The sequence below is a fragment of the Corythoichthys intestinalis genome, chromosome 17, assembly GCF_030265065.1.
Source record: "Corythoichthys intestinalis isolate RoL2023-P3 chromosome 17, ASM3026506v1, whole genome shotgun sequence".
NCBI lineage: Eukaryota > Metazoa > Chordata > Actinopteri > Syngnathiformes > Syngnathidae > Corythoichthys > Corythoichthys intestinalis.
This window is the reverse complement of record NC_080411.1, coordinates 34,841,985-34,869,343: the sequence shown is the minus strand read 5'-3', so window position 1 is coordinate 34,869,343 and position 27,359 is coordinate 34,841,985. Positions and strand designations below refer to the sequence as shown.

The 27,359-nt window shown below is 36.7% G+C and overlaps 1 protein-coding gene across 2 annotated transcripts in view; it reads left to right on the top strand.

Moving 5' to 3' along the window:
• The window catches only part of LOC130905518 (astrotactin-2-like), a 573,899-nt gene that overhangs the window by 287,908 nt on the left and 258,632 nt on the right, over positions 1-27,359 (top strand). Inside the window, exons 8-10 of one of the 2 annotated variants that reach the window (XM_057819019.1) lie at positions 10,783-10,867; positions 14,663-14,737; positions 25,917-26,042. In XM_057819019.1, the coding sequence (XP_057675002.1) occupies positions 10,783-10,867; positions 14,663-14,737; positions 25,917-26,042 (286 nt within the window). Of the gene's footprint in view, positions 1-10,782; positions 10,868-14,662; positions 14,738-25,904; positions 26,043-27,359 lie in introns of both variants that reach the window. The other variant, XM_057819018.1, reaches the window with a different exon arrangement.

The following is a 27,359-nucleotide window of genomic DNA, read 5'->3' as shown; positions in this document are numbered from 1 at the left end:
GGTTTCTATTGAAAATCTCTCGGAGCATTCATAACTCCTGTTTCAGAGGAATGAGCAAAGCGTAAAATGAAAAGTTAGCATAAATTGATGTTACCAAATATGTATGTAAATCTTTCAGTGTCATTGACAATTATGACAATCAAGTGGCATTTAATTATCGTTTTTCTGTGAATTTAAATGAGATTATCGCTAATAGATGTACAGTCCATTTGAACACGGATGATGGCAGCAAAGAAAGTTTGTTCATTCGCTGCCAAGCCTCAAGACTCAAGGCTGTTCGTTTTATGAATTAACAGCAATGTTGTTTCTTATTTTATCTTTAAATTAGACCCAGAATTGTGGTCCAAGTTTTTTAAATTATTATTATTGTATACTAATACTGAACTGTCGTTCAATATTAGTATACAATAATATTACAGCTTGGTTTTTTTTTAACCACTGATGAATAACATTATGGGAGGAATAAGGTGCTGCAATGGGACTTTATATTCAGTGTCTTTTCAGATTTTGCCAGTAATATCTTCAGTTTATTTTTTATCCTATCTTAATTGTTAACAATATCAGCACTTGCGTAGATTTTATTCAGTTCCTCACTAAGATTGAATCTTTTTAAATATATATGTGAATGGAGGCACATTTTAAATGTAAATGCTTAAATCCGTTCCAAGCACTACTATTTTTACTACTATTTTCATAATTGTGGTAAGACTGGAATAAAACAACAGTCAAACACATTTGAATCATTCCATTTTCTAACCCAGGGGTTTGCAACCCAAAATGTTGAAAGAGCCATATTGGAACAAAAAAAAAAAAAAATGTCTTGAGCAAAAAAAATACATAAATAAATACAGGCTTACATAAGCCTTATAAATGGAGGCAACACATGCTGTATGTATCTGTATTAGCTATATTAGCCTACTATATAAATGAAGTTGACTAAAAATACGTAATGAGCCTTCATGATTTAATGTTGATTTTCCCTGTAGTGCATCCAACGCACAATGTGACTACTTGGTTGTATGATGCTACATCAATTTTAACTTCATCACAATGTTAATAGATTGTTTCATTGTTTTTATGAAATTAAAAAAATGCAATAAAGAAATCAGGTTTTTGATGTCATTTTAATTTGAGGTTTCGAAAAACAACAAAATGGAACGTGTGTAACATACCCCTTATACGGGCATGTCTTTGATTTTCTGAATTATCTCGGTTTTGTTTTCGAAGTCTGGAAATAGGTGTTCTGATATGTTTATGTGTCTACCTCCTTCATATACTCACCATCTGTGAACGGTTTTCCATCCATTATTATCTCCCGGGTTGCAGCAAAACTTGCAGAAGTAGTGGAGTTTGGCAATGCAATCCACTTCTTGAATCTATTTTTGTACTTTTCTAAGTCTTTCAGAAGTAATACAATCTCACTTTTTCTCTCACTCCCAACTGGGTACTCGGCAGCAAATGTAGCATGCCTTCCCTGGAAATGTTTTTCCACACGACCTTTTTTGTTATTTGACAACGTCTTGCCACAGAGTAACATTCAGGCAATACTTCCTCATTAGCAATGAATGCAAATGATTCGGTCCAAGAAACGTTGAATCATCTGTTCTCCTCAGTTATTTTTCTCTCTTTCCCTTTCTGATCCATTGCCAATCACAAAGCCGCCGGTTTGTTTAAAATAGCCACCTGCCTGGCATCCAGCCCTGCTGGAAGAAAAGTGTGTTGCAGGCTATGACACAAATCTTCGTTGACAGAAATGTTGTAATGTAATATTTATTCTACACATTTTTACATCATTGGAAAACGTTAAGAATGTTTGCATCATTTTTGTCTTCCTACAGAAACCATATCAAATAAAAAATATATATATATATTTCCCTCAACCATCTTTTTCCAACTTCAAACATTTTTGAAAATGCTCCAGGGAGCCACTAGGGCAGCGCTAAATAGCCACATGCAGCTTTTAAAACACGGGTTGCCAACCCCCAATCTAACCTAACTGTCAATACCTGTAATGAAGTAGATAATAGAACAAAATGCAAAGAGAAAAAAAGAAAAAGAAAAAAAGAAAAAAAATGTATCTTACCTTTTGAGTGGGGCAATGGCCGTATTCACGAGATTGATGATACCTATCTTTTTGTGACAGAAAAATGCAAGGAGACCTTTGCTCTAATGTGCTAGGAATGTAATGAACCGTCTTTTGGCTTAAAAAAAAAAAAAAAAAACTTCGTGAGACAAAAACACGAGGAGCCTTGTGCTAATTTGGCTCAGACGTTACAGCAACAATAACACCATCGCGCCTGTGCATGTCATCACATTGTGACACCCACATTGAAACGTCATCAATAATAGGTCAATAGGAGAGCAGCATACTGAAGGGATTGGGCTGGGAAAGATTATGACTAATAGGGTAGCAGAAGCTAATGGTGCGACATTACAAAGCAGAAAGCATAAAGTAAATACTAGAGATGTCCCAATCACATCATTTTCAAAGTATCGGAATCGGCAAAAAAATATCGGACATGCCTTTTTTAAATATATATATATATATATATATATATATATATATATATATATATATATATATATATTTATTTATTTATTTATTTTTTTAATTGAATCGTTTTCTAATTGTATTTAACGTTACAGACTTAATGTGTTACACTCATCCAGAGTCTTTAGTTTAGGCTTAAAGTAGGGTTATCAAATTTATCGCGTTAACGGTAATTTTTAAAACATTTATCACGTTAAAATATTTAACGCAGTTAACGCATGTGCTGCACGACCCAAGCATTGTCGCGTTCAATCTTTAATGGCGCCGTTATACCTATATATAGAGCTAAAAGGCAGCGTAAAATGAGTGGAGTGAATTTTGGCAGCCTTTGGAGACTTTTTTTAATTGGCTAAAGCTTTACAATCCCTCTCCCAACGATTAGAAATATAGTGGGACGCAATGTGGGGAAGAAAGGTAGTAGTCGATCTTTTTCTTAACACCCTATGTTATTGCCCAACGCAGAGAAGTTATATCAATTGGTACCACTACGCACAGTCATGGTTGCACTTCCCATCATGCATTTGGGCAGAACAGTTAAATGGCTACAGTATAATTTATTGAAAGCTCAACAAATACATTAGATGGCAATATTTAGTCACAATATACAAAGTCACATTTATCCTTTAAGAATTACAAGTCTTTCTATCCGTGGATCCCTCTCACAGAAAGAATGTTAATAATGTAAATGCCATCTTGAGGATTTATTGTCATAATAAACAAATACATTACTTATGTACTGTATGTTGAATGTATATATTTGTCTGAAGTTTATTCATTTTTTTCTTAATGCATTGCCAAAATGTATATGATCGGGAAAAATTATCGGGAATGATTGGAATTGAATCGGGAGCAAAAAAAAAAAAAAAAAAGAAATAAAAAAAAAGGAATCGTACCGGGAAATATCGGGATCGACAGATACTCAAACTAAAACGATCGGGATCAGATCGGGAGCAAAAAACATGATCGGAACAACCCTAGTAAATACAGTGGTACCTCTACATACGAATTTAATTCGTTCCAGGACCTTGTTTGTAAGTCGAAATGGTCGTATGTCGAGCAGGATTTTCCCATAGGAATACATTATAATTCCATTAATTTGTTCCAAAGCCTAAAAACATACACTAAATTCTTAATAAATACTGCTGGCACTGTTACAAATGGCAATTAAACATAGAAAAACAAATAAGTTATAAATAAATAATTCAGAATAATATAAGAAGAAGAAGAAGAATTAATAATTATTCCTGAAAATAATGTAACGAATCGGATTCTAATATGGCGGACACTTTTTACTGTCCCTGAACGCACCGCGAAGGTGACGTCTCCAGTGAGATAGGTCGGTGCGGTAGAGATAATACTTTCGTTTTCCTGAGAGCAGTCAACTGCTTAAGACAATGAGCGTTTTGTGTTGGATAAGTTCTTAAATAAATGATAAAAACGTGACAAAGCTGGCGATTTCCTTGGCAATGTTACCACAATAATAATTGTCACCTTAACTTATAAATAGTGGCGAACGGTGGTCATAAGAGGATCATGGAGCTGTATTGTTGAGCCAGTTCAGGGACGCGCACCCCAAGCTCATATTTTTCTATAACTTGCATCTTCATTTCAAAGGTAAGCATCACTTTTTTCCTTGTTTCTCCAACTGTATCAACTTTTTTTGAAAACTGTGTTGATTTCTCACATAAGAAAATCCACCGTGGGTTCGTTTGCAGTGCTGTCATGTCGTCGTATTTCGAGCAACTCGTCGGATGTAGAAACAAATGGCGGCTCAAATTTTACGTCGGATGTCGAAAAGATCGTGTGTCGAAGTGATCGTATGTAGAGGTACCACTGTACATATCTTTTACAGTATTGAATATTATTTTTGCCTCTTGTAACCTGAAACTTATTTCTTAACTTGAGGCAATATTTTCCTGTTTCAATGTGTTGTAACCGAAAATAATGTTTATGGAGACGTTCGGAAGTAGAGCTACCACTGTAATCATCAGGTTTCTAACTACCGTAATTGGATTATTATTTTTCATTTTTAAAGTCCCACCCTTAATAATTATGCAATCAACCTAGAGCATAAGCTAACAGTTAAAATTAGTAATCAGTGTGCTCTACTTCAACGATGACGCCTTAATAATGTGATGACTCCAGTTATCATTTTACTACGATGAGGTGTCCCCATTATTAGCCAATTCATTCTGCCACACAGTTAAACGCCCTACTAAGGAGGAATATATTGCGGCATCGATCATCATAAGTATCCTCGTAAAAAGACACGTGAACCTCCTTGCTTCCTTTGTTTTCCTAATTAGAAATGATGTCTTTAACTTCACTTGCTTGAACCTAAACTGAATTGCCTCTAAGCACCAACCCCTGTTTTTGTGCTAAAAATGTAAGCCTCCAAATACAAACATTAACTAATGAGACATAGTGAGACTGGTTAGATCATAACCATCAAACACAAAGTAGGGTTTGTATTACATTTATTTCCGACATTATTTATATTCTAGCATTTTTGTGACGATTTAAGGGTTCACTTTTATTAGAAAATTCACATTTTAATGTCTTTTACAAAGAGAGTTGAATCTCTGTAGTGCCAAGCTACCCATCAAGTGTGACATTTTATAGCTGAGTAAATCTCTTGTTATCTGCCCATATCCAGAAATATGTCCAAAAGCAAACCATTCTAAAATTTGCTAAATTGTGACAGCACTGTATCATGCATGTCACATAGATATAAGGATTGACAAGTGTACTTACCAACTTACGTGATTTCGACTTTCCGGCACCGGAGTGTCGTCTGCCATTTAAATTTTTTTTTTTTTTTTTTTTTTAAATAATGTTTACTTTTGTTTTGTGACACATGCTTTTATTTTGGTGCAGGACATATAGAGCAGGTAGTACTTCCACGCGCGAGTAGGAACACATGTACACACAAAGAAGGACATATTTACGCACACGAAGAAGAGCGCACGCGCACACATTAGGAAGAGTGCATTTGCTCCCACGAAGAAGTCGCGCAGCAAAGTAAGAGAGAGAGGGTATATATTACAGCTGCAAGCCTGCACACATTTGTTGCTTGTGAAGCATCCACAGAGGCAACACCTGTATATAAAACCTTCTGTACTATTTATTGTGCGTTTTCAATTTATGTCAAATACTTGGGGAGAGTTTATGTGTTTTTGATGATGTGCGGACGCTAACTGACACATGCTAATTGTTTGTGTGGATTGTTATTACTGTATGAGCAGCATATAAACACAAATTTTAATTGCTGTTATTGAAGATGAAACTGATTTAATTTCATTTTTAATTTAGTTTCATTCTGCAAGTGTCGTGAGTACCAGCTGGGCCTCCGCTGGCAGATTATATTGATAAAATATGAAAACACGGCACATCAAATCAGAGACATGAAAGGCATGTTGCTCATTGTCCATTCATTTGGATTATCTTTAGTAAGAAACAATTTATTACAAACAATTCCACTGCAGTGACCGTTTTCTTTATTTCATTAAATAATATTTTCAAGATTAATAAATAAATCTATGCTTGTTTACATGTATTATTGTATGTCATTGAATACCAGTTAAATATTTCACATTTACTTTACAATTGAAATATGCCTCATCAATTCTCAAAAATGTTCTCTATGTAAGCATTTCCATATTTTGCCTTCACTGTTCATCAAAATAATGTCTTAATAATAGGCACTCTATGACTGACTTAGGTCGCTTGCAGTTGAAAACTATTTACATACACAAAGTTAATATTTACAATCAATGAAAACACATAACGTAACATGGCGACCGTCTCGCGTGTCAGTTATATTACGTTCCTTGAATACTGTAGTCCTATATACTGCATCAACATGCTATTAGTGTTAGCATTGCTGTTAGCTTGCTACATTGCTACATGACTATACTACTTCCCCAATGTTTCATGTGACAGTATAAATTAAAATAGGCCCACAAATGCCCAGGAGCCAAAAAGGTGCTAACAAAATAAAACAAAGTTATGAGGTTAACCTCAAGGATAGCAATGCTAACAAACATTGTACAGGGGTGCTTTAAAACATGCTAAAACGAAAATAACTATTGAAAGCACATCACTCACACATCGTCATTGCTTAGAACTTCATATAGTCATGAAAGAAATGGAAACTAACCTGTTAAAATTCGGGAACATGGCACATCAAATCAGCGACATGGAAGGCATGTTGCTCATTGTTCATTCATTTGGATTATGAGCTTCCACCATTGTACTTGCCAACTGTTCCCCGTGACTCGCTGATAAGTGCTGCCACCCAGTGTCAAAAATCAATATCCCAACAAAATACTTTTGGGGATGTCACGCAAGTGTTGGTGTCATGAGCAGCTGAATAAAGTCAGCAAACCACACGGACGTCTGACATCGTCATTTCGGAGCTTAGCTTGCTGTCTAGCTTAGCTGCAATGTCTTGGCGAGGACAGTACAATGACATACAATACATGTTTTTGGATGGTTGTTTTGAGATATAGGGGTATTTAGGGGTACTTAAAGGATTAATTCCGACTAACGGGAAAATTCGGGTTACGTCGCCAGCGTATGATCGGAACTAATTCATAACCCTGGGACTACCTGTATTTATTTAAATATTATAAGAGACTGAAGGTCTGTCAATTCACCACTCAGGTTTTTGTTGTTGTTGTGGATGCTACATTTAAATCCCAACTTCTCTGTCATATTTGAACTGATTTTCTTGATACCTAGTAGCTATTTTACATGGGGCCGTATCCACCGATCGTCGAGCACATTTTATTGTATCTGGGCTTATTACTTGATTGTAGACCTATTGTACTTAGGCATGTGCTGGTATGATACTCTGACGGAACGATAACCTTAAGCATAAATATCACGGTTTCACAGGATTCACTTTGAGATATCTGGGTTTTAAAAAAAAAACAAAAAAACAAAAACTTTTTTCCATTGAACAGGGTTTTTATTTTTCAAAACATTTTATCGAAATGTAACATAAGTATAGTGTTAAGGTAAAATCAATACAGTTTAATTTTCTAAATAAAATTCAAATAAATGCAGTACTTTAGGTGAGCCGAAACCCACAGCCACTGCTCAACATTATTACCATCATAACAAAAATAATCAAATTATTTTCCATAAAAAGCACGTGTGTATGACTCGGATCATGTTTACATTATAAACACACTCTCTTTCTCAATACAAACAGTTGCCAGAGAGAAAAAAAAAAAAAAAAAAAAAATTACCACCGCTAGACACACTGAACATGCTGGAGTTAACTCTCATAGCTGGTGGGAAACATTTATGACAGTGTTTACTAACCTTTCATTTTGTATAAATGTGAAATCATATAGGAGGTATTGGCTCCTTGGCAGCCATCCTCCGCAAACATGTTTTACATGTCGGTTGGCCCTCCTCCTCTAAGCCGTAGCCGTCTGTAACTTTTCTGTAGCTGAAGTATTCCCATACATTGGATATAATTTTCTTCGACGGTGGAAAAAAGTTCAGGAGTTTAACCTCCTCCAGCCATCATGTAGCACAGCTGACTCACTGACACTGAGCAACAACCGGTGGGGGACGGTCGAGCCTTGAAGCTGCAACCGAGGGATTTCTCCATGCATTTTTGGGACATAAAATATAGCTAATACCTTAAACATATATACATTTCTAACTGTACCATCAGGTTCCAGGTTATCCAGTCGAGTGCATGTCCTTCATCCTGTTAGTGTGCTAAGGCACACTCGTTGCTTGTTATTAATTGGCTACCAATGATGGGTATAGACGTCCAATCCATTTGAACTGCTAGGGTTAGATGAATGTTCGTTTGCTGCCACCCTCAGCGTTGAAATGGTTTGGATATCTACTACTACTGATAAACTCATTAGTGCTGCGGCGACTGATCACCAGGGTGATAGACGTCCAATCCATCATTTAAAGTCACAGCAGAAAGACAAAAAGGGCCGCATGATTGAACGTCCATCATCGTCAATGACACGGAAAGAGTTCAAATAAAAGCTTTACGAACACAGTCTCTTGTTGTTTGCAGCAAGGAAAAAAAATCAAGTACTCCAAATGATTTATAAGATAGGTCGAAGTAATAATCCACTAAAAATACAATATGGCTTTTTATAAAAGTCTATTTTTTCTGTTATGGACTATGTGGTCCAACCACATATCATAATAACAAGACTGATGCTTTGAAACATGCTGCTATTACTCATCAGATGGAATGCTGTCTAGGGTGCAACTATTATCCTGCCTTCTCCAAACTTTATTGCTTCTTATGTTGCTTTTCAGAAAAGCACCATTTACCAGACAAAGGGCAATCGGAATATTTGTTGCTGCTCTTTAACTGCATTCTATATGGCTGCCGCGTCTCCCCTTGAGCGAGCGGTGAGCCTATAAACTCAGCCAGTAAATTATTAAACAGCAGGTGATAAAATGTGAATGGTGTTGCCTGCGTGACCATTACGCATTTTTCCACCGTTGTGCTTCCAAAAGTGCGCTAAGCTAGGGCGGCAATCACCATTTATTCTGAGAACAGTCAAGTGTTTCGCGAAATCTGACCTAGGACGCCACAAATGCCATCTTCTTGAAAGGGCTCATGAATTCTATGTAGCTTTTGTTTTATTTACATGGCAGAGTAAAAAAAAAAAATGTACACACTGATGTATATTGCTTTGGATTGAGTAAACACATTACTGTAGGTGTGGGACAACAACAACAAAAAAATCTACTTAATGTGCAACTTTGTAATTAATTAATTTAATAATAATAATTTTGATTGATACTATTGCCCCCCAAAATATTGAAATATCTTAGTGAATGACTGAATAAAATATACTACATAGGCATGAATTTAGTTTGTATAGGGCTATATGAATAAATTTGATTTGATTTAACACACACACATTTTACACACGCATTTTAAGGGACTATACAGAGTTTATTTGGCCTAAGGTGTAACTGCAGCTTGCGCATGGTGCGCACGCTTGTACCAGCATGAACATAAAGCCACAAGAGTTTATCTCATCAAATCAGCACCAGAAACATGAAAAAATGTTAATAGTAAGTCTTAAGTGGGTCATAAAAGTGCTTTTGCCAAGCGTGTGGACATGCACACCGCACAGGCGCGTGTTCGCCTAGACTTTTTGACCTGAACATTCTCTATTGAAGGTAAGAAAAAAGGATTTTTTTCATGCAGTCTCGGTTACAATATGTTGTGTTTATTCATCAGTGTATTGGTGTCGCATGCATGTCGTAGAAAGGTTTTTTGATCCATTCTAAAAATCCTGTGCAGTCCCTTTTAACAAGAATTGCATAAGAAACAATTGAAAATATCGCTGGCCAAATTTGCAAAGTTACAGAACAGAAAGTGTCATTAAGACATTTTAAAATGATTATATTTAAAAAGCTAAACTATCCAAAAAAAAAAAAAAAAAGTAAATAACTCTGGATCACACAGTTTATTGTCTATTTAGGGCACTTTGTATAAAAATGTATATATAAATATACAGTAAAATATGTATAAGTACAGCCTTGAGGGCAGCAGCAAAAGAACGAATGTTGATTCACGGCCAGCCCTCACATTTCAAATGGATTGGACGTCCACTAATGATAAACTCATTTAAAGGAATACTTGGTAGTTTTTCAGTTTTGGTCGGTTTTAGCGACGTGGTTGGACAAATACAGTAGTGTTTTGCTGCTGTGTGAAGGATGAATAGTAATAAGGTAATGAATCGAAGGAAGGGGGGAAGTGACGTGTGCTGTAAAGCAGTCAGTACATTTTTTTTTTTTTTTTTTTTTTTTTTTTTTTTTTTTTTTTTTTTTTTTTTTTGTGGCAGCATTCCTGCCACCATCCTCAAAGTTAATTAGGGCCAGTGAAAGCAATGCAGACGACCTAAAAATAGAAAAGAGGTGTCATTCAGCTAGTTGTCAGTTGACATATTATCACAAATGTCATGAAAATGTTTTTTAAAATGTTGAACAATTACCTAGTGTTGCTTTAAATTCATATAATTGTCAAGAGCACTGAAAGGGTTAAACCATATGCCATAGCATTCAAATTCATCATTTCTCCTGAATATGGTGATTAGTTGTTGTCAATCTTTTTGTTGTGGAAAACTATAGCTGGTAAATTAAATTCTACTGTTCTGAATGCTAATTTATTCAGCTGCTGTCAATAAACAAATATCTACCGTTTCTTTTGCTTTCCATCTCAGGAGAATGCAGCTGTCACGATGGCTATTCCCCAGATCTAGTCCATACACATCTCTGTATTCGAAGTGACTGGGGTCAGAATGAAGGGTAAGCCCCGCCTGCATGTTTAAATCTACCATACATGATAACACTCAGTTAAAAAATAAACATAAATCAAACAAGGAAAATACAATCCAACAGTCAAGATTGATTATTTGATATTCAAGCAAGAGTAAGCACAATGAAGGAATGTTTTAAATTATTAAATGTTCATGATAAGGATTTTATAGTATGAGTAGATAGCGTTTTGTGAAAGATCATCTGGTGTGCCATACAGTATATAATTTAACAAGTTAGTTTGAAAATCATTCAGATCAAAAATCTGCTTTTTCAAATATATCATTTGGGCAACATATGGAGACATTCAGAACAAGAAATCACACTAGAAGATATAATTGTATCATAAACTCATTCAAAGAGAAAACTATTAGCTACATCGCCATATCATAAGAAGTGGAAATAATATTTAATTGCCCAGTGATGGATGAATTTCTGTTTAGAAATATATACATAAAGCATTGGAGGAATACATAAGCACATCAAAATGGTATTAATAACAATTTTATACAGTGGTGACTCGACATACGAACACATCGACATTCGATTTTATTGACATCAAATATGAATCGTCATCTGTCTCAATATATGACGAAATGCTCGAGATAGGACGATTTACGACAGTATCGCGATTTCATTCTTTTACTGCAAGACGGCACATGTCGGATTGTCTAGTGAGAGAAATTATCATGGGTCCCAAGAAGTTTAGTGGAGGCGATAATAGTGGAGAAAAAAAGAAAGAAGGACATGCTTACCATTTAAATAAAGAAATAAATCAGGAAAATATGTGTGCTCTGTGCGTGTGAAAGAACTGGCTAGAGCTAGACAATCCTGCCGGAATATGTCGACAATATCGACAGTCAACCGTATCGTCCTCTACCTCCATACCCGCCATCTCCTTTGATGACTGTTCACCATTCTCTATACAGTGGTATGAAAAATTATCTGAACCTTTTGGAATTCCACACGTACGCATCTGCATATATTCACCATCAAATTTGATGTGATCCTTTTCAAAATTACACAGATATTAAAAAAAAAAAAAAACAGTGTCTGCTTTAACTAAAACCACCCGAACATTTATAAGTTTACATATTTTAAGGAGGATAGTATGCAAACAATGACAGAAGCGGGGGAAAATAAGTAAGTGAACCATCACATTCAATATTGTGTCAGCAATAAGTGTCCAGACACTTCCTGTAGCTACAGATCAGTCTGGCACATCGATCAGGACTTTTCTTGGCCCATTCCTCTCTTAGAAAACTGCTTTACTTCAGTCAGATTCCTGGTCTGGCATGAATCGCTGTCATTAGGTCATGCCACAGCATCTCAATGGGTTCTGGTCTGGACTTTGACTTAGGCACTCCAGAATGTGTCTTTTGTTCTTCTGAAACCATTCTGAAGTTGATTTACTTATGCATTTTGGATCATTGTCTTGTTGCAGCATCAATCCTATTTTTAGCTTCAACTGGACGGCCTCAGGGTTTCCTGCAAAACATACTGATCAACTTTTGAATTCATTCGTCCTTTAATGATTGCAAGTTGTCCAGGCCCCGAGGCAGCAAAACAACCCCAAATCATGATGCTCCCTCCACCATGCTTCATGTTGGGGATGAGGTGTTGAAGTTAGTGAGCTGTTCCATTTTTCCTGCACTTATAACGTGTGGTACTCCCAAACAATTCAACTTTGGTTTCATCAGTCGACAAAATATTTTGCCAAAACTTCCAAGTGCCTTTTTGAGAACATTAAACGAGCAACAATGTTTTTTGTTTTTTTTTAGACAGCGGTGGCTTTCTCTGTGGAGTCCTCCCATGAACACCATTCTTGGCCATAGTTGTACATATAGTTGATGTGTGCAGAGAAATATTGGACTGTGCCAGTGATTTCTGTAAGTCTTTAGCAGACACTCTAGGGTTCTTTTTTTACCGCTCTGAGTAATCTACGCTGAACTCTTGGTGTCATCTTTGGTGGACGGCCACTCCTTGGGAGTAAAGCAACAGTGCCAATCTCTCTCAATTTGTAAACAACTTCCCTAACTGTCAATTGATGAACATCCAGACTTTTACAGATGGTTTTGTATCCTTTCCCAGATTTCTACAAATCAACAATCTTTGATCATAGGTCTTTAGACAGCTCTTTTGACCAAGCCATGATGCACATCAGACAATGCTTCTCATCAAGACATTACTTACCAGGTGTGTGTTTTAAAGTGGGCAGGGCAACTTTAAACCATTCATCAGTGATTGGGAGCACACCTGACCTAAAATGTTTAGTAAAAATTAGTTTCAATGCTCGTTAAGTCTCCTTAGGCAGATGGTTCCCTTACTTATTTCACCCCTTCTGTCATTGCTTGCATGCTATCCTCATTAAAATATGAAAACCTATAAATGTTTGGGAGGTTTTAGTTAAAACAGACACTTTATTTTCATCTGTGTGATTTTGACAAAGATCAGATCACATTTGATAGTAATTTTATGCAGAAATGTGAGAAATTCTAAAAGGTTCCGATACTTTTTCATACCATTGTAAGTTAAGGTGACTTTTTGATTTCCTATTTATTTATAATTTGCTTTGCTCTTTGTAATTGCTTCATGGAATTGTACTTGCAGTAGATATTAAGGAGTCATCGTAGGTTTTTGGGCTGTGGAACGAATACAGTGGTACCTCTAGTTAGGGACGTCTCTACATACAGAATTGTCAGGTTAAGACACGCCTCAACAGGAAAATATGACCTATTTTTACGAAATAAATTTCAGGACACGAAAAGAAAAAAAAATACAGAATGGCTGTTACTCCAAGCTCCCAGAGTATACTGAACATAACATATGTATAGCTGCTCTGCCATCGGCTACTGTCTAGCATTCCTGGCATCCAATTTGCTAAGAGGGACCTCAACTCCATGTGCGTATCCCAGCGTCCTATTCATATCGGCCCTCGTGTTCCGACAGCTTTACATGAGTGCATCAACTTTTATTCTTTATTCTTGTTTTGTAAATCAGGCACAATTTTATGTTTATTGTGCAATAATCCAATTGTAAAAATATATTAGTTGCAATTTTATGCATTATGAAAGATTTATGTCTGAATTTTGGGGGATTTGGAAGAGATTAGGGCTTTTACATGGAAAATGAGTCTCTACTTACATGATTTTCAAGTTATGAAAGTACTTACAGAACCAATTAAGTTTATGTCGAGGTACCACCGTATTTCAAATTATAATGTGTTCTTAAGGGCAAACCATTTCAACATACAAACCAGCTAAAAATGAGAAAATCCTCAAATACAAATAATAAGATAAAAATAGTAAAAGAAAAATATAAGTTAATACTGCAAGTATGTTTTAAAATAAAAATAAGAAATGCCCCCCCAAACTGTTTTCATTTTCTTTTGTCCATTTTACAAAAATCTGGGAAATGTCTTGATTTTTTACACGAGTCCATAAAACACATTTAAATCTGACCTTAAAAAATGCATGATCCTGGCGAAGAAATAAAATGAGTCAAATGAGCCATGCGGCCAACTGCGACAGTGTTTAATGTTTCACATTGCCATTCACCTCTGCCTGTCACGTCCTGGATCCGGTCCAGCCGCGGATCGAGTTTCCATTCACCGTTTTGTCGGAAGACTGTTGACAGACAGTAATCTTAGCCATGTGCAAACACAGCTTTTGACGTGTCTATTTTATCTAGGTACCATAAAGCCTCTTCCATCTGCTACAATAAATTTGTTGTTGGGTTGTAAGAGTGTGGCTGTGCAATGACATCACTCTTTCTCCTTCTGCAAAGACCTTGGCCATACGCTAACTTGGAGAAAGGTTATGACCTGGTTACAGGCGAACAATCCCCAGAGAGGATCTTCAGGTGAGTTGTGGAATGTTAATACTCAGCTATTTATTTGTTTTAGCACTAAAATGATTGTCCAGAAATGTGTTCTCATGGGGTTAATTTGATTTTGCACAATTCTTCATAGTAAGAATATCATTCTCATTTTTAAGTGTACATAGCATGTAGCATAAACTCCACCATCAGTTGACAAGACAACTCCCATTGACATTGTGCCACGCCTTCCCGTAGGGGGCCGACCCAGGCAGAACCTTGAGTTGGCTTTCACAGTGATAAACTCAAACACACGCTGCGTTCGTGTATTTGAGTTTATCACTGTGAAAGATTTTTTTTTTTTTTTTAATTGTCATCATCATCGGTATCATTGACAATCATTGACAATTACAAAATGTGATATGATTTGCCCGAAGGAACCAAAGAAGAAGACAAAGGCGGATGGGAAGAAGCATATGCTTATCAGTTTCCCGTCCCCCATACAACTAAAGACACACATTCAGACATGGTACATACATCAGATGGCCACAAAACTGTACAATAAACAATCTAGGTTTAGTAACTCAGCGTCCAGTCAAGCAGCTCGATTAATTTCAGGGCGTACAAGGTTATGGCTTTGTCATGTCCCTGATATTTTTGCATCTGTTTGCTGTGGGAACATTTTGTTGTGGTTATGTGTGTGGCAAAAGTGATTATGTGTTATCACAGCCAGTGTGAGTAGCGACTCAAAATGCTTTTCTTATAAGTCTCTTAAAAGGATACATTGCTAAGGTGCACATGGTGGCAACAATTGGCGCACACAAAGATCACTGTAACAATTTCATCAGGCATGACGTCTCCACAGCGAAAAACATGCTTATTATTCGTTTTATACAGTATCGTTTCCATATACTCAGTAAACTAGACATTTGAATCAGGAGCTCGGTAGACACAGCAGATAATTATGATTTTACGTGTCATGTTATATCCGTGCAAATTAAAGTCAGAGCCTTTGTTATCTTTAGTAGATAATCCTTAATGTGTTCAAGATTCTTGTAGAGACTCCTGCCGTTGATAAGTTTCAGTTTACCGTCCACATCCACGAGTTGTTATACTGGTCCGCTGTGTAGTATTTACAGTTATCCAGCTATTGTAGGAGTTTCTCGTTTTCAGCGCGAATTAACTGGAGCTCTCTGACGATTTCTTGATTCTGGTTTTGAATCAAGCCAGTCAAGGAGACCTCCAACTTCTGTATGGAGGATTTTATTTCATCCAAGTCTCCAGGTTTCAAATTCTTTGGAGCCATAGTGGGAGTCGAGCTTGCTGGCCCTGAGCGCTTATCGGTTAAGATAAGAGAGTGCTTCAGGAGCTCAGAGTGCGTATGTACACGGTGAAGTTCAGCCACAGAATGGATTTAGGTGGAAATACGACAAATGTTTTACTGCATACAAGCAGGCAGGAGTGTCTCAAGAGTCATTTGCTTGAGGTTTCAAGGTAATTATTACCATATGTTTCAGACTATAAGTCACAGTTTTTTTCAAAGTTTGTCAGAGGGTTCGTCTTATACTCTGGAGCAGAGGTTGCGCCAGACATTTTCGTTGTCTGTCATTTTGACTGACAGGGTCATAAAAATCCGGTCATTTTTACCCGTCACTTAAATTTTTAAAATGATAATGATGACATATTCAATAGTATTTAGTTTTCATTCATTTTTAATTAATATTGTAACGCTTGCTTGGCGGCGAAAAATTAGACACGGAAGTCGTGGTATTTTTCTCCCTCTTGTTACTCTGCTTACCGCCAACAAAACAACAACTCCGCCCCCAAAGAAAAAGAGGCAACTATATAGACCCTACTCACGTGACGTCACAGCCACGCCCCCGCGCCATGTTGTCCGTATACTCATCATGTTAATGCATTAGTGCTTCGTAAATTCCTCCTATTATGGCGTGTTTTTCTGCTCGTTAACATTAATAATCAAAATGGTGAAGTCGTGTGTGGCAGTCGGTTGCAAAAACAGAGAAGATAGACGGAGAGACTTGAAGTTTTACCGTATTCCGAGAGACCCGGAGAGGAGACTGAGATTGACGGCTGCAATTCGACGAGAAAACTGGGCTCCAAACGACTACAACAGATTATGTAGTAGTCATTTTATATCTGGTAAGATGAATTTAATATATATTTAGAGGGTTTTGGGCTGACAACCACAATTAAGATCATTGCTAGGCTAATCGCCGACAACATACACTCAGACGTTGTGAATGAACTACCTGAAAATTTATAATTATAAGGGGATAATCAGACAGTTGTCATACAATTAATTTGCAATTTCACTATTGAGGTCAAAAGCCAAAAAATAAATTCAACTAGGGACAATCTGGAGTAGTGCTATCGCACTTCGTATTCATTACGTATTATATATGTATGTAGTGAGAGTGCTATCGCTAAACCATATAAACATTAAAAGCCCTAGCTCCATTAACAAATGACATGAAATACATTAGACTTGACAGTGGATGTTAGCAAGAACAAAAGATTTTGAATTGAAAATTTCGTAACTCACCTTCCCGAGCAAACGATAGATTCCTGCCGAATTTTCGTGGACGAGGACCTGTTTCACCCAACCAGCAACGAAGTATTTATAAGCCTCCAAGCTCTTAAAGTTTTTCAAACTTTCGTGAGAATAGGTATAATATTTTGTGTGGACAAGATAGTTGTAAATATCAGGGTAGCTAGCAGATGTCCAGCAAATACGGCGGAGACAGCGGGTCGAAAAACATCGACTTAGGCATCAAATATGGATCTGGCGAATGGATAAACTGAAGCTTTTCCACATAACGCCTTTTATGCAACGCATCCAGTGAGTTTACGGCATCAGAAAGCACCGGGTCTTCCATGAAATGCATTTTAAATTCCTCGATCAATTGAAACCAATGCTAATACAGAGACAAAATGCCGGACAAGTGGGCGGAACCATACAGCGAGCACGTGGTTTTGTGACGTCGGTGGGTAGGGTCTATACAGAAACCTGTGTCGGTTTCGCTGAATGTAAACGTATTTGGCGCTTTGGTCTCATACGAGAAATATATTTAACAAACTTTTCCAGTGTTATTTCGTTGTGTAAATGCATTTATAATGATCATAAAAACATGTAGAGTATTTAAACAATGAGAAAACTTGTTTTTTTCTGCCAACACGACGAGATTGAAATGAATGTCAAATCCACTATCAGCCTGTTAGAACAGACACGCAAATATAAAAGATATAAATGTTTATTGAATATCCATCTCACAGTCTTGTTTAACTGGGAGAATTCGTTACAAAAGACAGGCTTTAATGTGTTATCATTATGCATATATGCACCGGCATCTTCACAAATGTGATCACACAAAACGCAACCATGCACGCATCCCCACATTTCGTCCTTCTCCTGAGTCCTCACAAATAAAACATAAAATTTCATATATTTTTTTCGGGCTCATGCCTACAAATAAAACATACAATTTTGGGTTTTTTCGAGCTCAAGCAAGCAAATCAAGTTAATTGATCGGTCTTGGGGCACGTCGGGCTTTAATACCCGCGGGCCAGTCGGGTCGGGCTGGATTTTTTAGGCCCGATCTAACTTCTAGCGTCATATAATGTTAGCATACCGTACACTTATTCACCCTGTTCTCTATTGTATTTTACATTTCAAGATGACATGTCTGTTCTTGGAGCTGGATTCTATCAAATAAATTTCCCCCAAAAATGTGAGTTATACTCCGGTGCGACTTATATATGTATTTTTCCTTTTCATTGGGCATTTCTTGCCTGGTGCGACTTATACTCAGGTGTGATGCATAGTCCGAAAATATGGTATATTAAATAGCACCATGCATTTAATCTAGCGGATTTTGAAACGTGAAAAAAATCAATGGATAAAATTAGTGTAACTTTGGCTTGAAATATTTACGTAAAATAAGTGATAACTGCCGGTTTTATGCTTTCAACCAAATATCTAGACTGTTTTACGTTCATATCTATAAAAATTACGTGATTTAAGCATTTATTTACAATAATTTTCAACTTAAAAAGCTCTTCGTTTCCTGACGGCCGCCATGTTGGATTACACAATACCGTAACTTTTGCATGAAATATTTAAGTAAAATTAACGATAACCGGCAGTTGTTTTGCTTTTAACCAATAATCTAGACTGTTTTACGTTCGTATAAATAGGAATTCCGCTATTTAAGCATTTATTTAAAATAATTTTCAACTTAAAAAACTCTGTTTTGTGACGGCCGCCAAGTTGGATTTTGTGTCTCTATGCAATAGCGGAATTCAACCTAAATAAGTTGTGATTGTATATAGAAAAATGCACATTTTGCTTTGTTGAGTAAAATTAAGATGATTCTGCATGCTTTGCTCAAGTATTAAGTTTCCGATGTGAAGATTGAGTGATTTATTAGCTGTTAAAAACTTGTACTATACTAAAAAATATTTAAGTTGTGTTTGGGGGGGAAAAAGTTATATATGTTAAATATTGTTATTGATCCTGAAAACAAAGGTAATTTTTTTTTATTGTAGTGTAAAATTTGTGAATTTTATAGCCATTTTAAGTTTTGTCATACTTGTATAAAAAAAAAAATAATTGGGATTTTATTAGGGAATGACTTTGAATTTTTTTTTTCATGTCACTGCTCATGGAGACTCATATATGCCTAAAGGAGATGCCTGTTTTGCTTTTAGGTCGCTAGCGGCTTTGGTTTTGAAAATATTTGAATATGGAATAAGTTTTTGAAAATAGGCCCCTTCGGATCGGCCCCGTGTCCCGTCAGCTGATAGTGAAGTCTATGCATGTAGCTAGTGCTGAAAAGATTAATCGATTAACTCGAGGAATTTGATTAGAAAAAAGCTTAAAATGATATTTTGCTGCTTCCAATATTTGTTTAATTAAAGTGGCTTTGTAATGGTTTGTTTTGAAAGTTTTTGCATTTAGTTTGATTGAATTTGGTGGATACACTGCCCTCTAGTGGCAAAAGTGAATATGACATAACTCATGTAACATGGCTGAATTCAGCTGCTCCCTGTTAAGACCAACATAAGTTTTTGTTTGAGCTTACCTTTTTTTATGCATTTATAATTTAGTTTTGAGGTATGTTTAACTTTTTTGTGGAATTATGAGTTTGAAATATTTTTTTAAGAGCATTGTAAAAAACATTTTATAACAGTTAAGCTACCGGACATTTGCTATGCAAGTTAGCCAATTTTTCTTTTGTTGTACGTAACTCTCATTTATTTATTTTTATACCATTTGAGGCCAAGCTCAGGTATCTTTATTTAGTTTTAAATGAAAGTGCAATTCTGCATAGTTTGAAGAAACATTTTACATCTCCTAAAATATATTATTCAATGCATTAAACGTTCCTAATCCGATTTCTCAATTATTCGAAGTAACTAGTTGATAGATTAATCGACTACTAAAATAATCGGTAACCGCAGCCCTACATGTAACTTTTTTTTTTTTTTTACTACCGTTTGTCTCTGAAGCCTCGTTTTATTTAGTTGTATTCCACTTTTATACAGTATAATAAAAAGGGAAGATTTTCCAAAATTCACAAGGCAAAATTGAAATGGAGCTTTAGGAAGATCTTAGCATGAGGTGAGCACCCGTGATTTTGTCCAAATGGTTTATGTTTGCTAAAAATGGGAGCAAAGAAGGTCGCCCTGCTTGGCCATCGAAGAGAAAAGCTTAATCTGAAAAGGGAGTTGGCTATATAGATAGGAAGATTTGGAAGAATCCAGCAGTTCCTTGCCCGGATGAACTGCAAGGGGGGAAAATAGCACTGTGGCAAATTTAACAGGAAACATTTAATTGTGTTACAAATATATATTTTTCCTGATACTAACGGGTTACTGAAGTGTGGCATCCAAGAAAATATTTTTGGCAAGTAGGGCATTTTACATCTGCAAATTATGATAAGGATGTTGCTGTTTATTTTTTAAGGGTTTTTCTCCCACCTGCTAATAGACATCAAACAGCACATGATAAAAAGTCTGGTCATACGCCGTGCTCTTAGTGAGACCTCATCTCATTTCCTGTCTTTGGCACCTTGGACTCCTGTGGAGTTTAATCTTTTTTTTCTTTCTTTTTTTCCCCCCTTCCTGTCACTTCTTCCAGCAAAACAAACAACATCCCTCTCATTTAAAACCCCTTGATGCCTGAATTTACATTTAACACATCAACAATAACAAAAAATGTGTGGAGTACATACGTTATTACATAAAATTAGTCATTTGTAATATATTTATTCATTCACCCCTCCCAGTCATATGGATTGGACATCTAGTGCCAATAATGGCAGACCATGAGTTAAGTGAGAACACTAATAAGAGTTAAACTGAAGTAAGGCTGGGCGATATGGCCTAAAGTTGAGCAGATTTACCTCGATAATGATAAATGACGATAAATTCGCCCAAGCGGACTGTTATATAATTAGAAAATCTGAATCAATGCGTGAAACATAAATGAAACACAAACACAACTCTTTCTTGTTGATTTATTTACCAGATTTCAATTTAACATATTTAATCAATTGTACATGCAGTCTAAACATTAAGTATGTAACAATTTCTTGTAAACCATAAGAATTCAAGTATGAGCATTTATAACAGCTTGTATGACTTGAACATTGTGCAACATTATAAAAATCAATACAACGACTGTGCAACCATGTCATTGCAACACAAATGACTTGCAATTTGAACAAAACACTTCAAACAGACAATTTATTGTTAATGGCTGCTGTGACATAATTACTCAACACAATTGTTTACTTGAAGGTTTCAGGTTTTTTTCTCCCCAGAGCATTTTTTAATACATGCACGCACACAAGCACCCCCTACACAGACACACTCACGCATTAAAGCTAAATTGCTCTTTTGCCAATAAAACATTTAAAATTTGATCATGGCAGTAATGACACAGAATGAAGCAAGCACATACAGAAAAATAGCTGTGGCCATTAAACGGTCATATTGTAGGCTTCACTGTTGCATTATAATTCATGCTGAATGCTTTACCCTCATAAAATATATCAAATAAATCACACACACACACACACACACGGACACAAAATAATGCAACATACTAATTGCTAGATGCAGTCCGTGCCCAATCCACTCATTAAGTTCAGTTGTTTTGACAAGGTTAGAGCCTCTTTCTGACTCCATCACGTTCATTTTATAGCATTTTATAGCCGCTAGCGTTAGCCTATGGCCTGGCTACCAGTAGAAACCACCCTCTCCTAAAATTGTGAGAACCAGGGAGGAAAGCGGGTGAAAGCCCGTTTGGAGGTCGCCAAGAGTCTACTTAATGTCAGGTGAAAGTTTGGTGAAGCTCCCTTAAGCCCGACTCCATGACATTTGCTTGTAGCAATAGCCGCTAGCGTTAGCCTACCGGGCTTCTGTTTGTTTCAGTTCCTCATAACCACGTGACTTCATACATAAGCTGCTTTCTTAAAGGGGAATGAACATAGTCAAACAACACAGAGTCCAAGTGGGATGAAAAGAGTATATTTTTTGTTTTATTAGATTACCAAATTTACCGACATGGTTAAAATTACATTGGTCATCGTGAAGAATTTCGGTAACGGTAAATTTTCGGTATACCGCCCGGCTCTAAACTGAAGTCCAGTTTACTTAAAATATTGATTTCAAACTACTTTACTTGACCCTATGGGGTCGGTGAACACGCCGGCGCGTCCTGTGCGCATATCATCTTTCAAGCCACATAATTTGGTGATTACATCACCCTCGTGGTTGTGGTACACCCAGAGCCATGGAAAACAGAGTTGCGACACATCCATAGGGATCCATTATACGATTTTACTTCCCGGAAGTGGAGCCTCGGGTAGTTCCAAACATCACTTCGTCGAGGGCGGACCACATTCATATGAATTGCTGGTTGCAAGCATATTAGGAGGTAAGTTAATGAAAAAAAATGATTCCTTTTGAATTTTCAACAGTCTGTATTCTATCATAGGCACTTTATGATGTACGTATATTTTGAGCTTTATTTGGATGTGCGTGGCGTAATTATTCATACATTTTATTATGGTTGACGAGTGATTTTCTCCTACTTTTTAAGCTGACTGCTAACTGGGAAGGTATCGCGAGGGATAAAGCGATTAAGTCACTACCTCTTTTGAATTGTCAACTCCTTTTGTAGGCCATTTGTTACGTACACACTCATCTGTATTTGTGAGTACAGTATTGGTAGACCGGCTTTCACATGGTTATTAGCTCGATCTTCTAAGCTTTGAACCAAGGAGTCACGCTCATGGAAGAGTAGCAAGTCAATGCATGACAACCTGTATTCTTTACAGCAAAGTTTGACATTATAATTTAGAGATGTGTATAGATTGAAAAGTGATGTCAACAAATAATAGACACACATTTATAATAGAAAACTAATTTCATGTATATTATTTTTTTAGGTTACATTTTTATGATCCACTTCATGCTGCTGCTTCTGCTGGGGAAAGCTGCTGGTGCCTGCTGATGGTGACTGCTGGCTGTGGGCACTAAGCCCATTTTTAAAAAAAGTATTTTATTTCATGTCTTCATGGCTGACCATTGCCATCCATTTTTTTTTTTTTTTTTTTTTTTTTTTTTTTTTTTTTTTTTTTTTTTTTTTTTTCTGCTCTTGGTGATTGGGGAAACCATCCTGCACAACCAACCATCACAGGCCACTGATCTATAAAATGTTAGGTGTAAACAATGAACCATGACACCAGTTTCACCAATTGTTAAATAAAAATGTGATTTTCTTTATCAAAGGGTAATAAGTTTTTATTGTTATACATTACATCATGTCAAGGAAAATAATAAAATGTTGTTCATGTCTTGTCATTTTATTTGTGTTGCATGGGTCCAAACTAAATTAAAAATTCCTCTAACAGGTTTGGTTTTGCTAAAATTAGAAGCTATATGCAAAATTTAGTTCAAAAGTCATGCAGGAAATATTTGTTAAATGTCATTTCTTTGTCTTTCAGGTCAAACTAAGTCTATAAAATAAGAAGGGACATGTACACACACACACACACACACACACACACACAGAAGTCGATTTCCCGTGCTAATGCTAACACAAACATGAAACTTTCATTCCACGACATTGGAAAGTTCCTTTCTGCGTAACAGTTTACATAGTTTTCAGTTGTCCCCTTACACCTCCAAATGTAAAACTAACGTTTACGTATATGTTGTATTGCAATGACATAATCAAACAAGTACTTAGATACGTGATTTTATCAATTTCCCATAAATGCCGCAATCACCATTGGAAACCATTACAGCGCTGCTTGTGGTTGGAGCTACTAACCCCCTACATTAACCACGTGATCGCCGGCGGCGATATCAGAGAGTGTCGCAACTCTTTCCACAGCTCTGGGTAGACCTAATTCGAAAGGGCGGAAGTTAAGCTTACACTCTCATTTTTGCTTAAAGTCAATAGACAAAGTAAAACAGGACTTTTGAGTTTTACAGTTTTATTGCCCTCATAAATAAAACACTGCACGGACCATGTGTTTAGGCCCATATTGTTGTCGTTTATTGTCCTTTTTCCAATCGGAAAGCACCAATGAGAACTACATATCCCATGATTCTATTCTGAGTCACACCAGAAACGACAATTGTCACACATGAGGTCGGGGAGGTGTTTTGAGAAGAGGAGAAGGATTGAATATCACCGATAGCGAGTGGGAGTTGTGCGCGATCGAGTTTAGAGCGTTTATTAGGAGGAGATGATCCGTAAACTGCATTGTGCTTTATTTCAACAATGTAATGAAGAGGATGATAGAACCTGTTTTTGATCATAGTTTGTAAGCGGCCAAAATCACCTATGGCCATACCTGCTTTTTCTGTTGAATGATTAAATATTAAACTACAGGTAGTCCCTGGTTTACGACATACCTGCCTTACGTGATTTTGACTTTACAACGCCGAAGTCTCGTCCGCCATTTTATCTCCAGTCTTTTTTTTTTTTTTTTTTAGTACCATACACAGTACCTTATTGTAACTTACAGTATCTTATTTTTTTTACTATATTTCATTAATATGATGTGTTCAGTCCTCTCCAAACATGAAGTTGTTCAGCTTGATAAATAGCAAACAAGGCAGTTGTGGTTTTTGAAGCTTTTTACTTTTCACTTTTGAAAATGTGAAAAGCTGTAACACATATGTACACTTATGTTCAAAACGACACACATTTTAACAATCAAACACTTGACACAAAACCACTGGTGTTCAAATGTCCATCTAGTCTGCTCAATACGTAAAGTTAGTCGATTAAATTTGCCTAATATACCTAATTTACCGCTAGCTTAAATGCTATGAATGCTAACGTATTTACAATTGTCATAGCAAATAACTCACATATAACTCTGCAAACTGTAGCTCTAGACTTAGTTACAAATTCATACAGAAATAAATTAGCTGAAACAACTTACAGCCTTATGTGGGCCAAAGCAGAGCGCAGCTGCCCTTGTTCATGTCAGACGAGTCTGCTCCTGAGTCAATACAAGGTGAGAGTCCAGTCAGACCCAATGCTGCCACCAGAGGGCAGTGTATTCTCCATCATTAAACAAAATACAATACAGTACTTTCAGAGTATTTGGGGGTATTTAAAGGGTTAATTCTGATTCACTCAGAAATTCAGGTTATGTTGCCATTGTAGGAACAGAACTCGTTCGTAAACTGGTCTTTCAAATGAATGTGGAAAGAGGGAAGTGACGTATGCCGTTAAGCAGTCAGCACATTTGTAGTGTTTTTGTGTGGCAGGGTTTCTTCTACCCTCCTCAAAGTTCATTAGTGCTGGTGAAAGCAATACAGACCCCTTCAAGATGTAAAAGAGGTGTCATTCATCTAGTTGTCAGTCGACATATTATCACAAATGTTATGAAAATATTTTCTAAAGGATGAAAAGTTACCTAGTGTTGCTTTAAAGGGTTAAAATGTTTTTTAACAATGTTGATTTTTTTAAGCTTTAAAACTTCACGATCGTGCAACTCACAATTTGTTTAGCGTCCTTCCGTTGTCACCCATATGTTAGATGTTCCACATTCTTCCAGCTTTCCTTTTACATAAACATGGTGTTGTTGCATGGTGATGTTTGTCAGACTTGTGTTTTTGTTTTTTGCTTGAACGACATGTCATGATTGTGCTAACACAGATCACTCTACAGTCTGGGCCAAGGCGTGTGGCTGCCGGTCAGCAAGAGCTTTGTGATGCCGCCGGTGGAGCTGTCCATTAATCCCATTGCCAGCTGTAAAACAGACGTGCTGGTGACCGAAGACCCGGGAGAAGTCAGGTGAGTCAGACCTTGCTTGTTTTTGCTTCGAGATGTGAACAGTCATTCATCTCCAACCAGAGGTTGCGCTAGACATTTTCGTTGTCTGTCATTTTGACTGACAGGGTCATAAAAATCCAGTCATAATCTATTTTTACCAGTCACTTAAATTTTTTAAATGATAATGATGACATATTCAATAGTATTTAGTTTTCATTCATTTTTAATTAATATTGTAACGCTTGTTTGGCGGCGAAAAATTAGACACGGAAGTTGAATTTTTCTCCCTCTTTTTACTCTGCTTACCGCCAACAACACCAACAAAACAACTCCACTCCCAAAGAAAAAGAGGCAACTATATAGACCCCAATCACCAACGTCACACAATGATCTTAATTGTGGTTGTCAGCCCAAAATCTTCTAAATATTTATTAAATGCATCTTACCAGATATAAAATGACTACTACATAGTCTGTGGATCGTTTGGTGCCCAGATTTCTTGTCGAATTACAGCAGTCCATCTCGCTCTCCTCTTCGGGTCTCTCAGAATACGGTAGAACTTCAAGTCTCTCCGTCTATCTTCTCTGTTACTGCAACCAACCGCCACACACGCCTTCGCCATTTTGATTATTAATGTTAACGAGCAGAAAAACACGCCGTAATAGGAGGCATGTACGTAGCGGTAATGTGTAAACACGACGAGCTGACGGACAATATGGCTGCTCCCGTCAGGGGGCGGAGTTGTGATGTCATGTGATTAGGGTCTATAGACAAGTTTCCTGAGCGAAATACGGGCGCCGCCATCTTGGAAAATGTCTGCTTTGCACTTCCGGTCCGGTCGAGTAGCAGTGTATTAGCAGTGTATTGACGATAAAACTATGAAATCAAGCCAGAGAAACCCATGGAATCTTCAAAAATTGATTCAGCACGACCTAGATGACACGTAGATGAGATTGGATGGCAGTTCGTGTCACTTTGTTGATCATTCGTGGACAAAATTATGAACAACGGTCAGGCTGTGTTAACGTGAGGAATGGATTAATACTACGGCCATTAGTGACCAAAAGTTATATTACATTTGCCGACTGCAGAAGGGCTGACATGGATTGTTTTGTTACAAGGAAATGCTACAAGGTTATGTACATATGATGTAAACAAAAATAGTATGTCATTCTTTTTTTTATTGCAGGCATTGATCGCAATAAAACATTTAGACATGATTCAATTTCTTGTTTTATTTAAAACGATTGGTGCACTCCAAAACAGGTCAATAAATCACATTTATAAAAGCATTGCAAAAATAGCATACGAGAATGTGATATCAGACCGCAGAGCTCC